The sequence below is a fragment of the Temnothorax longispinosus genome, chromosome 7 (genome assembly GCF_030848805.1).
Source record: "Temnothorax longispinosus isolate EJ_2023e chromosome 7, Tlon_JGU_v1, whole genome shotgun sequence".
Classification (NCBI taxonomy): domain Eukaryota; kingdom Metazoa; phylum Arthropoda; class Insecta; order Hymenoptera; family Formicidae; genus Temnothorax; species Temnothorax longispinosus.
Window position 1 is genome coordinate 1,953,106 of NC_092364.1, and position 17,111 is coordinate 1,970,216.

At 41.3% G+C, this 17,111-nt stretch overlaps 2 protein-coding genes across 2 annotated transcripts in view; both read left to right on the top strand.

Moving 5' to 3' along the window:
* Positions 1-73: 73 nt before the first annotated feature.
* LOC139815679 (cilia- and flagella-associated protein 69-like) lies at positions 74-7,564 on the top strand. The gene is made up of 11 exons (XM_071782750.1): positions 74-1,904; positions 2,297-2,729; positions 3,109-3,349; positions 3,557-3,857; positions 4,076-4,257; positions 4,332-4,483; positions 4,598-4,802; positions 5,029-5,336; positions 5,580-5,794; positions 5,959-6,390; positions 6,884-7,564. Exons 1-11 carry the CDS (start codon positions 1,665-1,667, stop codon positions 7,082-7,084), a joined length of 2,910 nt encoding a protein of 969 aa, XP_071638851.1. The 5' UTR covers positions 74-1,664; the 3' UTR covers positions 7,085-7,564.
* A 128-nt stretch (positions 7,565-7,692) lies between these two features.
* L(1)g0289 (lethal (1) G0289) overlaps positions 7,693-17,111 on the top strand; it is a 32,839-nt gene continuing 23,420 nt past the window's right edge. Inside the window, exon 1 of the mRNA XM_071782748.1 lies at positions 7,693-8,630. Within this exon, the coding sequence (XP_071638849.1) occupies positions 8,501-8,630 (130 nt within the window). The 5' untranslated portion in view covers positions 7,693-8,500. The remainder of the gene's footprint in view (positions 8,631-17,111) is intronic.

Below are 17,111 nucleotides of genomic sequence, written 5' to 3' on the forward strand. Positions count from 1 at the left end.
ATTGCGACTGTAACCGTCGTAGAACCGATCGCCTACTCGGCGGATCTGACCAAAGTCTCGCGGCGATCAGTGACATGCCGCGACGCGAAATGAAACGGAGTCGGAGAACAAAGCCGAGTTTTCCCGTGTAGTGAATGAAATTTTCCCGCTTCCCGGAAAAGCAAACGCGCGTGCATCGCTGTCGGCGTTAATATAGAATTCTCTCTTTCTCTCTGATAGGAATCTTATTATACAAGGTGTCAGGAAATTGCAAGTATAAACTTTAAGAAGGTTGTTAGGAGAATCGGTCCGAAGAAATTTCCTTTTTAAATTATAAGCCATAAAGATGGTCATCTTTATGGCTGACCGTCTTTTTCACAAAATAATCTCCTGTGATTGCGCAACAATAATAAAAATTCTTACTCATCTAATTTCACATGTACAAAACAGATTTTATTCGATCAAAATTTTTACAGTTTTATTCAATTTTTATTTTCATAGATTCAATTTTTACAGTTTTATTCAATTTTTATTTATATCGACATTTTTTAATTCAATTACTAAAATATTTACTAAAACTGCAAATTAGACAACTATAAAGGAAAACGATATTTAATAATATTTAATGAAGCGATATTTAATTTTATTTCAACTTGGTTAAAGAAATCTAAGAATAAAATTTGTGTCTGTAATTCTTTCGACATCCTGTACAAGTGAGTTCTATTACTTGTACGTGGATATGTGTGTGTGTGTGTGTGTGAAGACACCTGCCGATTACGGTTAAGCTTTTTAAACACATGTTAAGTTTTCTCGCGAGACATGGGGATAATTTCGCGACTTTATTTCTAGAGATGCTAATTAAGAACAAGTGTCGATTTGCAAGAGCATCTTTCGCATCTAGATTAGAACGACGCGACGTTGGAGTGCACCATCATAAAAGAATTTTTTTGAATCGCATAATTTGAAGGAGAAAGGAAAGGTCCGTATCAGCCGCTCGTGAGTTGGCGTGTCAGCGCCCAGGGAGCGCCAGTTCGTGGACCATGATCTGCTATTATCTTTACCTACGCTGCTTTCTTTGTGCAAACGAGATTTATATAATACACGTATCTCACGCGTGATTCCGTAAGCCAAAGTTTTCATTTTTCAAGAATATTGCATATCGTTGTATTACCTCTACATTAACACATTTTTAAATAATAAATTAACATATCTTTCTGTAATTGACAGCTTATATTGTGACAAAGATTAAAATAAAATAATAATTAAAGAGATACGGAGAATATATATATTTTCGTTATTGTCATTCACCCGTGAAAATTAATGTCCTTTTACATTCCAATAAATCTGATCGATATAACTGCGCTATCATATTACATTATGCAATTGGACTTTTAATGCGAACGTCGGTTTCTAATTAATCACCGAACACGTGTTACCGGTTCGGCGCGCGGATCTTTCCTTTTGAAGCGTTTCTCATCTCGTCGAGACTCGAGCCGTCTTAATTTACCGATAACGTATCATGTGGAAGAACCGGAATCGGTCACGGTGTATCGCGCGGAACAAGATACAGTCGATTCGCGACGCGAAGTTAATTTATTATCGACGATTAATGTTCGAGCAAGATCGTCGAGTACGATGTATATGTAATTTATATAACTGTCTTTCGTGAATAATTTAACACAAAAATGGAGCGGAAACGACAGGATCGTCGTTTCACCGCCGAGGAGTCCGCCTGTCCGAAATACGTGATCCACGACTTTCCCGTATCACATTTGAACGACGCGGAAAAATATCGCCGAACAGATGCGGATTATACCGTGGAGAAGCTGCGAAAACTCGTGTCGGATCCCGTCACCAGCGATAATGTCGCACGAATATCACGACTTTTGTCTGATTATCTGCGTGAGATCGGCGACGACGGTTACGTATCCTTCGCACAAGTTAGAAATAAAAATCTCTTTGATTAAGATCTATTGGGGCTCGCTGACTTTTGAAAAAAATAAAAATACGTTATATCTTTTTTAAATATAATTTAGGAGATCTACATTTATTTTCGAGAATAATTGTAGATAAATAAACGATAAATGCGAGTATTGACAATTATCCAATTAATAAAATACTTTTGAGGCCTTAAATAATATCGTTTTTAACAAAAGCATTATTTAAAAATTGGTATGTAAAATGACTTATTATAAATTAAATTTTTATACTTTTACTATATTAATACTCACTTTGCTCTCACTCGCACAAGGTGCTCCAATTTATTCGATGTTTCCTAATCATTTTCTCAGTATGTTTCCTCAAAGACGTCTTTCAGCCAGTCAAACACCTGCCGGCTGTAATGAAGGTGCTAGAATTTCTAGCCTGGAAGACCAGGGAAGCCAACGACTATCGGGCGCATCTGGACAGGATGTTGCAGTTATGCAGTCAGCCGCCTTTGCTGAAACACACTTCCGAGAGTCTCGTTAGCTCCGCCGTAATGGAACATTATTTCACGTTGCTGGGTTATCTTCTGACAATTTTACCCGACGAGGAAGATGTTCAGCGGATTCACGCGGCTCTTGATTGTTTATTAATCAAAACGAAACCAAAGAACGTCGCGGCAGTGAAACTGGATTTTCGTCGTCGAGCTATGGAGAATTCTAAATTGCCGATTATCATCGTCGAATTACTCAAAGCTGCTATGCTGAAGATGTACACGAAGATGTTGGAACTGGCCTACATGCTCGCCTCGATCTCGAATCAATGTTGTGAGTATACGCGAATCGAGAGTACCGAAATATTTTATATATTGCTGAAATTATTATAAAAAACATTACCCTATCATTTCAATTCAGTTTAAATAATATTCTCCTAAACGTTTCGAGCAGAGCAGAATATTTTTCAAAAATCTCTTTAAAGTTATATAATTTGAATTTATTATTGAAAAGAATTTTCTAATGCAGTCTAGCAGACCATACTGAATGCTTTTCAAGCGCATAATTTATTCAAATATTATTCCGACGGATAACGCGCGCGCATGGATGCCTGAACGTTAAAGCGAGGGCGGTTTAGCCGCGGGGGAAAATGCCTCAGGCATTTCTCACTTTACATGCATGGGTTACAGCTTTCGTACATCCCCGAATAAAGGTTACAGAATGCTGCAGGCCGGTATACTGAACACGCTATTCACCAGGATGGATCTTCCTTACGCGACGCAGCCGCGCTGCACCAGACCGCCGGACATACCCCTCGAGGGAGAGAAATATTCGTGGGACGTCATGCTCTTGATAATGAAACTCTTGTGGAGCCTCATGAGATCGGTGTTATCTCCGAATACACTACCGGAACACCTGAAGGACCTTCCATCGCTCAAGCAATGCGCCATGTGGTAGTGGCAATTAAAAATATAAAAATAAAGTGAGAGAAAAATAACCACAGAATAAACTTTATTTATTTTCGTTGTATATATGTACTTTTTTTTAACTTAGATATTTTTTTTTATTTTCTGGGTGTTATTTATGAATTTGTTAGGTAGTTTTTCTTTAATAAGAACGAGTCATTAAACATAAAATATACGATTTCTGACGCAGTACAGGGGCTTAAGATATTCCTTCAAGCGGCAGATACTTCGCGGTCAATATTGCGCCGTCAATTTAAGGATCAGAAACGACATTGCCGCATTGATCCTCGCTGGAATCGTGACTCTATCCTCGTGGGATCTTGTCAGCAGCGGCATCGCGGAGGATGTCGTCAATCTTTTACCCGCAATTGAATCCGGCAGTACCAAAATATGGACAGAAAGTGTGAAGTTCTCCGACAATGAAGAGGATCTCTTCTTCAAAAAAACCCTGCTGATGATCATCGCTCATCTCGCCGATATCGACGTTTACGTCTTTGTAAATTATTCTCATCAATTTTATCTCATAAATTTTGAATAATATTATAATGAAAGAGAAATTAAAAAACGAGTATAAACAATTTTTTAAACTTAGTATTTTTTTTAATATAACTTTTCTGGGTTTAAATATTTAATTTCAAAACCTATTTTAGCAAAAAACGCAACTCATTTAAAAATTTTAAAAATATATTAACGGAAAGGTTTTTAATTTTTTAGATAATGAAAAAAGCGATGATTATGCCGATTATTCTCCGGATCATTAAATCCTGCATGAGCAATAAAAAGGATAAAGGATCTTCTTCTGCGTCACTGATTCTGTTGGAGCACGCGATGCATATTTTATCACTGTTAGCGCCACGATTAGAGACGGAATTTGTGAAGCGCAGAGGCACTTTTACGTAAAAAAAGAGAGATGAAAAATTAATCGGATTTTAGTAGAGAAATCAAATAAAATAGATTTTAATATTCACAGATTACTGGCGATGCACGAGCAAATTTTGAACGTGGAATTCGACGAGCATCTCGCGATGATTTTTACGAGAACCGTCTGCTCGATAATTCTGCAGGCCGACGCTCTTCTTCTGAAGGATTTCCAAAAACATGGAATGATCCCGTTATTAATTGGTAAGAGATATCACAAAATATATTTCATACTGATATGCCAAATATAAAAAGTGTTACAATTTTTTAAATATATCTTGAATTTCTAATAAAATATGTTTTCTTTGAATTTTTCAGAATTAACCAGCAATATAGTGTACCTAAATAAGCTCACGATGAGGAGGCAACGAATCTTAACGTTGCTGCTGATCGCCCTAGAAGGTCTCGTGAAAAAACAAACGTCTGTTCAGCAGCTGTGCGAAGAACGAAGCATTGAGCTCGTCTTAGAGATCTTCGCAAAGTGCTTGTACAAAAAAGACGAGGACTTCCAAGTGGATCAGCGGTAACGTTCGCCCTGGCAAATATGATTTACAATTTTACATAAATATTGCTTCTACGTTATAGTAATTTTTTATATCAATTAACTAACTTGTTAAACTAATTAACAAGTTATATAAAATACTCACCAACAATTATAAATATTGAGGATATTAAAATGTAAAAACTTTACATATTGGAATGAAAAATAGAAGTAGAAACATTATTGATTTCTTATTATTTGGGGACAGACTTTTGTTAGCGATAGGCGCTTACATTTGGAAATGCGTGGTGCCATGTTCTGGGAGTCTCCAGATTTTCTTGAGAAACGGCGGACTGTACTCCATGCTGGATATTGTCGAGATCGTGAGCTATCCCGTGAAATGTTTGTATCTCGGTGCGCTGACCGATATGTGCGACAGGACCTTTTGCGGGCCGTGTCTCTGCACCTGGAGAGGCGCCGATAAGAAGACAGGTTTGATATCCTTGCTCGCGACTGTCTGGCGAGAAGAGGAAGACAGGATCGGTATCAAGAGACGCGCCGACGATTCCATAGCAGGTGCACATCTCGCGAATCAGAATGTCGAGCTCCGTACGGAGATTTTTCCTCACAAATTTAGTATTTATTGAATTTTGTAATATTTTATGAAAATTATTGAAAGATTCTAGACGCAAAAAAATATGTCCAGAGATTTTCTCGATTACTTATGTATAAATTAAGGAGAAATCTAAACAGAGAAAAGTTAAACAAAATTTTTTTGTAATTTCGCAGTCGCGATTAACTTTTTGTTTGCAATTTCAGATCCTGAATTTCCTCAGATGAGCACTAAGCAGTGGACAGACACCTATCGTTCGCAGCTTACGGAAGACGTTAGTCCCACTATAATCGACATGATCGGTTCGGCGCGATCGAAAATCTTCAGTATTTTGAAAATCATCGAGAGAGACGGCGACAAATACAAAACCGCCAGAGAGCATTACAAGATTCTACTCGAAAAACTACCAACAAAAGATCACGTAAGACTTCTTATTTCTAAACCAGTAATGATATAAAAAAACTAATAGAAATATAAAATAGCATACGAATTTCTATAATGTCGAATGTTTGAACATAGTGTGTAATATTAAATTTTTTTTATATAATATTAAAACAATCAGTTATCTCTGAACCTTTTTTTCAGATAACGCTGTGCTGCATCGACATGTATCTACGACTGAAACTCGGCCAGATGTGGACGGAGCTGAGCAGACACCTGGAGCAGACCGGCGTCACCCCGCTGAGCGTGGACGCACACCTGATCGCCCACATGGTGCAGTGGCACCGTTCGTGGGGCTTCCTAATCGAGGGCCGCCAGAAGAAGCTGACCGCAACGGTTAGACGCGCGGATGAGATCTCGGAGAGGGACGAGCTCGCGAGGATACGCGACGCCAGGCTGGCGCCGACCCTGGAGGCGCTGGACGAGGTGGACCGCATCCGTCGCACGACCGACAGATCGTACATGCTGCGGAAGAAAGATCGGCAGAGGCGACAAGTGCGCGCGGCCCTCTCGTTCCCGCGCGACGCCGACGCCGAGCGGTGTCATCGAACGTTTTCAGATAAGACGAACGTCACGGTAAAATAGATGATTTATGTCCAGTTCTATCAGTGCGGATTAACTTTCTCGATTTACTTTTTATCCTTTTCTAGCACTATAAAGAGAAAAAGATAAAAACCCGTTAAAAACGTCATTAAGACAGAATTAATACGTCACTCTGCTACCTGGGAAGCATAAATTAAACCGAAATTTCTAATAAGAACAACGTGTTGACGTGTAATACCAATACCATCGGTACACTGATATCGATACACTAAAATAATAAGATATATTTTACCTTGAATTTTTGTTTTAATTTTATATAATAATATTAGAGTCTAATTTAGTTCCGTTATATTTTTATTTGAAAGTTGAAAAGGCTCTTTCCCGTTTTAATTGTACAATTCTGTAAGTCTGTAATTTTACGATAAATGCACAAATATTTTATCAATTTTACTCGCTTACATTAGGGCGCTATTCTATTCGCGTGATATTTTTTCAGAGCAAAATTGAATGAAATAATATTTTCCAGGTGATTCTCGGGCAGCATCAATTGATCGACACTTCGCATCTGGAGGATCCTCGGAGCGATTTCACGAAGATATCTCCGGTGTCACCCCCCGATTCGCCCCGCGAAGAGATCTTCCCTTCGTTCGAAGTCGCTTCCGCGAGTTCTCCGTTCTATGAACACCGATTCGCAGACGAACGCGCAATCGAAAGTCTCAATCGATAGCCTGCGCGTTGCTTACGTCATCAAATAATAACAATTTGATAAAATACACGAAATTAAAGAACCGATTGCAGCAAAACATCCTCTTCTTGTGACGAAGCTATAGTGTTATCTTACTTCGATACAATAGTTGTCTTCCTTGTCGACAAGAAGAAGGTAGCGTTAAGGAAATGTCATTTTTTATTTAACAGTAACTGGATCCAAGTGACCTACACGCGTTTATAAATATACTCCAAGCTCGAGAGAAGAAAATCATCTTATCTCATTAGCAATTAACCCATTATTGATATATCGCTTCTTCATTTTTATGTCTTCGTCCATTTTACTAATTAGTCTTCAATTATTTTTAATTTTTTCACTTTTTCAATTCCTGAAGGACGTACTATTCCGTACTATCTGTACAAAGATCATTGGTTCAACGGTGCGAGTCGGGACACCTCGCGCGGATTTCGCGCGAGCGATATCTGGCGTGCGAAGCGCGCTTCATCTAGATGAGACCATCTAGATAATCCAGATACTCTCGAGGCCGCTTCGGAGTGGGCGAGAGTCGCGAGAGAGAGACTGGCGAGCGCGGCGAGCGACTATAGTGAAGTAGTGAGAGCGAGCATGCCGTTCGCGTCGCAAGCGAGTGCTGTCGCCGTCGCCGCCGTCGTGGTCCGCCGTCGTCCGACGGTACCGGTTTGAAGAGCGAGCCGCGCGCTTCAGGACTAGCCCTCTCGCGAGCCCAGTAGACTCGCTCGATCGTCTCCGCTCCGTCCTCGCGTCAGTGTGCCGCGCGACTCGCTAGCGGAATCCGCTCTCTCGGCTTTTTCCTCCCGTTCTCTCTTTCTCTATCTTTCTCTCTTGAGCGACGCGCAACAGTTTCCCCGCGCGAGCAAAAGCGGAGCTACGCTACGCGGAACGGTCGAAGGAGACGCGCTTTTTCCGGAGCACCGAAACCGTTTCCGGAGCATCCGCTTTCCGCGAGAAAAGAACCCGCTCGCTCGTTCACGCGGCGGCGCACTCGGCCTCCCTTTTCCCCCCTCCCCGTCTCTCCCTTCGCCCTTTTATTTTCTTCTCCCCCCGTCTTCTCGCTCCCTTTCTTTCTCGCGAGTCACCCTTCGATTCCCTCTGTCTTTGGTCTCCATCCGGTTCTCCCTTCGCCACCCGCGCCTTTGTGCGTCCCTCGCTCCGTTCTTCCACGTTCTTCCGCCGCCGCCGCCGCTGCCGCAAGCGTGCGCGCGCGCGCGCGCTTACTCGCTCGCCGCTTTTCCGTCGCGCTCCGCTTCGTAAGACTCGCCTCGTCGGCGAGCGCGCTATATCGAGGGGGGACTCGCGACGCCCGCGTTTGGGTTTTAGCTTTCGCGCGAAGCCCTTCCACGCGAAGCGGAAATACAAGACGGAGTAGAAACCCCTCGTCGTGCCGACGTTGACGCAATTATGGCGCGTGAGGAGAAACGGTGGTGCTACTTTGACGGTGCGAACGAACGTGGAAGGCCGACGCGGATCCCGCTGCTGCTCGTCGTCCTGTGCGCTCTCCTGGCCGGATCCTTGGCGGTCGCCGAGCACGGTGAGTGTCGTGCGTGGCCTATGTCTGTGTGTTGGAGTGTGTTAAGTGTGTATACCTACATATGCGCGCGCGGGCGTGTATACAAATGTCATTTACATATTTTCTTACATATGCGCCGCGGCTAGTGCGCACACGGGCGCCTTTCGATAACCTGTTGCGTATCGCGGAGGATTCTTTTTCGGATCGGGCGGGGAAGGCGCGAGCGCGAGATACGACGTGAGCGGCGGCGCTCGCAGGAGAGGAAGAGAAACGTACGGCGACGGCGCGCTATGGAGCGAGCGAATAAGCGACAGAACAGCCGATATCTAAACCATTTCGTTTTTCTTTTTATTTTCAAAACATCTTCGTTTTACTCTCCGAAAAGGAAACAAAGCGGGAGGTCAGATAAAAGACTTCTCGCAGATGGTTAGGGAGGTAAAGGCAGGTAAAGGGCGAGAAAAGAAGAAAGGAAGAGTGTGTGTGTGTGTGTGAGAGAGATAGAGAGAGAGAGAGAGAGAGAGAGGGCGACGAGAGAAAGGAAGAGAAAAAATCCGGTCGGTTGTCTGGGTCTTAGACCTTTTTTAACGCCGCTCCCTGCGTGATCCCGGCGACCCCTTCGTCCTCATTCATGGCTGCCTCATGTGCATCCGCTGATGCAACGGGATCGGGAACGCTTGTCTCCGGAATAAGGTCGCGCTCTCTCGCTCGCTCACGGCCAAAGACGCCGAGCGAGCGATCGTACACGTTAACGCTCGTAGTATATACGAGAATCGATGGCAGGTCGCGAGTATCCGCGGAATAATTGGCAGACTCCGATCAGCGTAACGCGAGATAAATGAAGGAAGAAACGCGAGAGGCCCCCGTCGAGTTTCCAAGATTACCGTACACCTTATAGATATCGTATTATGAGCGAGCATTGTGTTTATGAGCCTTCCCTCCCACCGCTGCGCATAACTATATCGTGTCGCTTATCACGCTGTTGGTTGCCGCGAGCCCTTCGATTTAATAGGCTGTTTTTCCACTGAAATTACGAGCGTCACGCGACGCCGTAATTACTTTGTCGCTGGAACACGTTGTTCGGTCCGCTTATTAAAAAGGGACTGCGCTATACGATACATCTTTTTATCGTTCCCTCTCGTTAAGATCGCTGCCAGCTATCGTAGATTCGCTCCGACGCTACAAGGAGCGAGAAGAGAAAAGGAATTTTCGCACGCGACAGTTTTGTAACCCTTTCGTCGCTGGGGATAACAATACGGCGAATTCGTGAGTGATAACTCGTAGGGTTATCTCTGGATCACTCTCCGCATACCGTTGATGCACCTCGATCTCGCGATTGCGAAATCGTCTGCTACTTGCTCGAGGGGGAGGGGGGCACCGTCGCTCGGTGTTGTGCCCCTTTATTCGCCGCGTGTGCCTTCGAATTGCGGGAATTGCGAGTCTTGCGACATTCGCGATTGACTTGCCGTCGGAAGCGGTCGAGGCATCGGCTATTGTCGACGTCGTCGGAATCGTCGGTGTCAGTGGTGTCATCAGAACGTCACGGAATGTCAAGCTGTTGTCAGTTGTTGACATCGCGAGTTCGCGTTTAAACGCTTTCGCAAATTGGCGATTCTGTTACGAGCAATTCTCGAATTACATTACGTCAGAAAAATCGTCAGTAATATTAAAGGCAATGGAATATTTGCGTTGTCAGGCTTGCGTGATGGATATAATATATACAGGGTGTTTAAACTAAAGTGTTACATATTTTGAGAGCAGATAGTATTCGTCAAAAACAGAAGAAAAAATGTCCATCAGTAAACATAGGTCCTAAATTAAATATCTGTTAAGATATGAAGTTTCTTTATCGCATACTATATAGGAGGTGCTCTACGTAGTTCTCATTCATTGTCACACATACTTCAGACCGTACGTCTCAGAGAATCACTCATACTAATACACCTGGTTGCTTTCGGTTTTGCTGACACGCATATTCCTGTTTGTACGTCATCGATGAGTGTTGAAAACAACAAGGTCTTTAAAAGTGTCGGCTTAGCCGAAAATCTAAGGGATTAAAGGTCAGGGGATCGGGCAGGTCAAACTATTCGACCACCAATCCATTTCCCGTTAAATGCTGCAGGGTTAGGTATTGTCGCGTCGAGAGCACCTCCTATAGTACGATATATATGTATATAAGATAAAGACTGGCCTATATCTTAATAGGCATTTGACTTACGACCCATGTTTACTAGACAGTTTCTTCTTGTTTTGATGAATACCTATACTACCTGTTGTTAAAATATATAACACTTAAAAAAAAAACACCCTGTATATTATAAAATTACCTTTCTTTTTCTTTGAAATTACCTTTCTTGTTTTGATGAATACCTACTACTTGCTGTCAAAATATATAACACTTAAAAAAAAAACACCCTGTATATTATAGAATTACCTTTCTTTATCTTTAGTCGCGGAATTCCTTAAATTAAATTGCAAGGGTTATAATTAGACACACAAATTAATGTAAATTCCTGAGAAACTAATTCAGAATTCCGATTTCGTAAACATTTTTCGGCGAGATCCTTGAAAGGACATCCGAACGTGCGAAGACGTATTTACATTATTGACACATACTTCATTCTTATCGAGCGATTACTCAACACCCGGAACATCAAGGCAATAATTTCCATAAATTCCCGCCTTCTTTTTCGCTTATAATAACGTTTGTCTCGTGCACGCAAGTCATTTTTTTCTTTTGCAGATGGTAACTGATATAGAGACACAAAGGCAACTTGTCACGAATGAGAAGTCGCTTTATAAGTATACGAAGTCGGAAAGGCAGAAAAATATGTTTCGCGAATGTAGTTGAGAAAAGTGTCAATCGTGTGCGTTGAAAGGCGCATACGTCTATTATTGCATCCTCGCTCGTTTATATAGCAGCCGTTTCAGATTGCTTAACAATTGACGGTTATTTAGCTCTTGCAGCAGATGTGATATATATTATCGATAACATCATATCATAACAACACAATTTTAACATTAAATTAAAACTATAGAACTTTTTTAAATAAAATTCTTCCCTCATATTTTTATCGAAAATTATCTTCAAAAAGTTTAAAAAAAGCTTCGTGCAATTATGCGACATTATGCACTGCTCCCGAAATGCAAGGCATTGTCTTGTCAGTTAAAGAATCAATAACAGAAATACTTCATAATGCGTGAATGGCAAACTCTCTGTCCCGCAAGTATATGTTATGCGATGCAACAAGCGACCGCGCTATCCATAATGCATACGCAGGCGGAGTATTTTGCAGAAATCGATAGATTAGCTTGTAACGCGATACGACACTTCTACGGTACGTGTCGTATCAGCTGAAATTACATTTGAAAAAAGTAACACCGCGAATACGAGAATACCGTACTATACTGTACTCTCATTCTTATGAGTCCAATTTTTGGATTCATCACAAATGCATCCAACGATGGAGTTCCTTGTTGCACTCGTTAACATATATTATTTTAGAAAAGAAATACGAATTTGCCCTAAAGGCGTGGAATTTAATTCTAGTATTCGAATTGCAATTCACGCGACGTGATCGAAATAACGAAGACAACTCGGTGTTTTCGTAGATCGCATAGGCAAAGGTATAAAAAAAAAAGTAAAACGTAAATCCTGCCGAGGCTCGGTCCATTAACGCTTAATAATTCAGGAGAATGTATATGTGTCCCTCACCTGTCTCTTTTATCTTTATACGCATGCCGTGGTGCTACCATCGTATAATCTGATCGCTTATCGCGCTCGGTTATCGGTGATAGTCGCAGTGGACCACGTATCCGCATTTCAAGAGAGAAACTTCGGTAAACAAAGCAACGTGAATAAATTTAGATAAGCGCCCGTGACCTCTGAATTCGCACTGTCCGAGGCGATATATGCACATGTGCGTCCAGATAACGCAGTTGACACGCCAACACATCGTTAATTTAATGTTACGTTAATTTATTTCAATTACGAAGTGGTAGCTCTGTACTTAGAACTAATTAGAGGATCGATTTGTTTCGTTTTGTTTGTAAAATATTTGTTTGCCCGACATTCCATTGAGATACCTCCAGGTCGACTAGATCGATTTTGACTGGCGTCTTGTTTACGAGTCTCTCGAGTATAAACGAGTCGTCGCGCGCGAAACACCGGTTTATGGTGGCAAGCAGGGAACGATGATACGGGATATGCCGGGAAAACTCTAATTTAACGCGTTTACTCCGAAAAGTAATCGCGCGAGTTGCGGCGGGACGCGGCGCGATACCATTCGTGACGTTCGGTCTCGGTAACACTTAATTCGTTCTACGAGCACGAAACGCCTCGTCCAGCTGAGCGCGTAATTAGATCTCGCGTAATTCCACGGCGGCGAACGCAATTTTAAAGTGCGCCATGGCACTTTAATTCCGCCGATGAAAACGCCTGGCCACGAAAGATGCGCGCTTATCTTGGGGGCTATTAAATTATGTTAAAAAGTTAACCGCAAGTAGCGAGTCTCTTTTTATCCGGTTGAATTTAATATATGCAAAATCACGTACATAATTTAGCTTTTTGAATTTTGCGAATGCAATTATTTCCGCGTCCAATTATAACGTCGTTGGATATGCATAAGTCGTAATTTGTAATCTTTCTACGATCGCGTGGAGCGGCTTGAGTTTATAAAAGAAACTATATACGCGTTCTCAAAAATAGAATCATATTATTTTTTAAACGAAAGACTTATCTAGGCTTCTAGGCTTATCGAGTCGTTATCAGGTTTGTTTTCTATGTAGAACAATTCCACGAACAATTCCCGTAAGGAAAGACGATTAGGGATGATTAGTCAAGAGTAAAAATTGTTCTTCCCAGAAGAGAGCCGCCGAACTGAAAACAATCGATCTTCGCGTAAAGACAAAGGCATGTTCGTCAGCCGTTTAACAATGCGAAATTCCACGGAATGGACTTTCGCGCCACCCGATATTTCTCGCGAAGCGATCCGAGCGCGGAAACGCTCTCCGCGAAGTGTAGAAATTTGTCCTCGTAACACTTGGCATGTCCGCGTGCATAATCTCCGCTTTTTCCAATGCAACGCGTCCGCGGGATTAAATAATACGACGTAAATGACACGTTCGCGATATCGAGATTTCGACTCTCGACGAGGTGGAAGGGAAGCTGCTGATAAACACAATTACGAAAAATTGCAATTATTTCGGTTTCTAACAATTTCTTGTGTTTCTGTCTACTTTCTGTTTGTATTACGTATATGATGCAATCGTAAGCGTTTTATTAGATTCTTCTAGATTTCTCTTACCTAATTGCATAGTCCGACAATCTGCACGGTTTTTTTTCTAATTCTCATATGCATACATTATAGAATCATTATTTGCATATACACTCGCTGATACACGCGTAGATTGCGCATGTCTAAATATATACTAAAAAGAATTGTGGAGTTGTGAGAAGGCACAAATAACTTTTTATAAATAACTTATAGAAATATCTATATCTGATAAAGAGAAAGAGTTTCAGAAATACAATTTCTGAATAGCAATTAAATAATTATAAACATTATTTAATTTCTCGAGAATGTTATAACGTTTTAAATTAAACTTTAAAGATATTTAATATTGAACATTTAATATAAAAAATGGAAAATTTTTGAAATGGATCTTTAATTAAATTTTTCGATATTATGTTTCAAGTAATAAAAATCTCGAATTACCTCTCTGTTGTTTGAAAATCAAGCACGATGGAAAAATGTTACCTCATCAAATTACTTTTACAATTTTCCTGGGCATTCTTTATTTCGACATAAGATTGCTTCAAACATTCTTGGAGGTAAATAAGATAATCAAAGCGATTCAGATTCTAGATGTACTTAAAAAAAAAAAAAAAAATATATATATATATATATATATAATTTTCCCAATTTGTGGTATCGCGGAAATTCCGCCGTAAATCGCATCGTAAAGACTTCTGTAAACTATTACGCGCTGCTATATGTATATGTCACTTTCGCCGTCGCGACGAGGAGGAACAAGCTTCTTATCATTTCTCATCGATCTTGCCTTTCGGCGCATATTTTCCGGGGAATATGAAGAGAGGTGGCAAGTAATCGCGCGGTATACGAGTTGCTTCTATCCACTTCACTGGCGACTCACGGCGAACGAATAAACGGACGGACGGACGGATGGAACGGACGAACGTGCGCCGACAGCTCATCCATGAGTCACGGCTTTTGTCATATTTCCATCGACGTAGAAAGTTCAACGCACTCTCCTCGACCACCGCTCGTCGTTACACCTTTCGTATACCACCGCGGCTTCGGATCGCTCTATTTTCGCTAACGCGGCGCGTTCCGTTCGGACTTACACTCGCGGTGACCTCGTTCGCCCCGCGGAAGACGCGTACGTGAACCGAAGAAGTCAGTGTCCCCGTCGATGGGATCGATCGGCGGTGGTGTTCATTGTAAGAGAAAATATCATTCACAGAAGCACGGCCTTTAGAGAAGGAAAATTTTAAGGCCGCGAGCTTTAGCAATCTAATTTCGAGCTTAACAATAGTTTGCGTCATTATTTTTCTGTGTATTGGCTAAAAAGGGCTTAAAAATAGAAATATTTCTAGTAATAGGGGTCTTGTATGTCTGTAACAAGATTGTGTCAGGTTGCTTCCCTATGTTTAGTCGAAGTGTGTAATAATAACAATACTTCCGTATGTAACTCAAAGCCGTGACACCTTGTACCTTACATACACGTCTGTATATCTCTCACTCACGTGATATACGAAATGCATACAGAAATGTCCCGAAATGAATAAGCATGTAGAAAATGTCCGGAAAAAAATCGATTTTGATGAAGGCACTTTTAGGTACGACACCTGATTCTTGTTGATTTCTTGTTGGAATAATCTGAAACGTTGTGACTTTTCGTAATCATGCTAACTGCCACGAACCGCAGTACTGCGAAAAGCTGAAACTCTCGTGGCTTCGTTCTCTCCTTATCAAGCGAAACCGACAATTAGATTAAACCGCAAGGCGCATTTGTATATGTCGTACAATTTTCTGTTTACCATTGCTCCAGACTTTTCTCAGAGATGTTCCGTTATTTAAGGCGCACCTTAGGCGACCTACAATTCTCTCGCGTCAGAATTCGCAACAGAATTCTATTTATAATTTGACTATGCTCTGTGTACTCTGACACGTTTATGTGTGCGTGTGTATTCTACATACTTTATGCAATCGTATTCCAGTTCTTCAAACGTTTTATTACGAGATATGTAAAAAGGAATAGAATTTTATTAAAAATAGAATTTGTTAGAAATAGATTTTAGAAGAAGAGACAATAATACATTTCGTTTTTTTAAATCTATAAAAAATGTTTGAATGTAACGTTCCTCTCGCGCCAAGTCTGGCATATGTCGATAGTGCGTTAACTCCCTTTATTACACGCGCTTTTATGGGCGGTCGTCGGTGCACGCATATTGCACACCATACTCGCTCGTTGACGAAGATGCGTATACGCGCGCTCGTATCCGGTTTCGGTAACATGTATAGCCGATACGTCGCTCGATACGCCGTAATGTGGCGTAATCCACACGTATATGCCGGTACCGATCGAAGCGTGACAAATATAGCGTCTTTTTAAATAGCTTTTTAAAATTAAAACATGCCGTTCAAAAATAACGCCACCGCGTTCACGCATCATTATGCTTTCAGGGTAATTGTATAATTAAAAGAAGAACGTTTGGGACATTTTATACGGGATGTTTATACCTGCATGAAATTTGCCGGCAAGTGGTGTAGCGTGCATGAATGTGCTATGACATAGTATCTTAAGCCGCTGCTCCTTGTAAGCTTATATTCCGCTCATATTCTAATGTATTATACATACGTATGTAAACATATACGTATATATACGCATACGCATGCGCGGGTCTAGATTAAGACCGGCGCCACGCGTCGGCCTTATCATGTGACTTTGCTTAATGAGAGATATCCTTAATGCGCTTTGTTAAGCAATCGTTATCTCCAACGTAAACTCCGTATGTAACTATACGTATATAACTACACACAACATAATAATGTTATGCAATAAATCCCTCAATAAAATATTTATCTTATTTCTATTCAGTCGAGTATCCGTAAAAAAGTTGGTAACAAATTCGGAATTTTATAGAAAATATAGAGCCAGGCGATATATTTATTTAATTTATAGTTTTAGTTTTCACGATAGGTACTTTCACCAGATTGAAAAAGAAGTTATATCTTGCTTCTTACACCTAATACCTTATTTTGAACAATTCCTTTGTGTTTGCGTTTGTTTAAAATTAGAATTAAACGAGCGGGCAGTTAAACAATCTTTATGGAGGCGGGGGGTTACAAAGACGGGTTACGCAACCGCGATTGCGCGCGTTCGCGATTGTAACCCGTTTCTAAAATTAACAAGAGCGATGAAAAGCCGTCTGACGGAGGATGTGTGTCGGAGAAATTTCGCGGTGAGGAAAGGGCGTAG

Coding starts and splice junctions, on each gene's coding strand:
- LOC139815679 (XM_071782750.1), top strand. CDS start 1,665: ATGGAGCGGAAACGACAGGATCGTCGTTTCACCGCCGAGGAGTCCGCC. Junction 5,795..5,958: donor AACTACCAACAAAAGATCAC/GTAAGACTTCTT, acceptor CCTTTTTTTCAG/ATAACGCTGTGCTGCATCGA. Junction 6,391..6,883: donor CAGATAAGACGAACGTCACG/GTAAAATAGATG, acceptor AATATTTTCCAG/GTGATTCTCGGGCAGCATCA.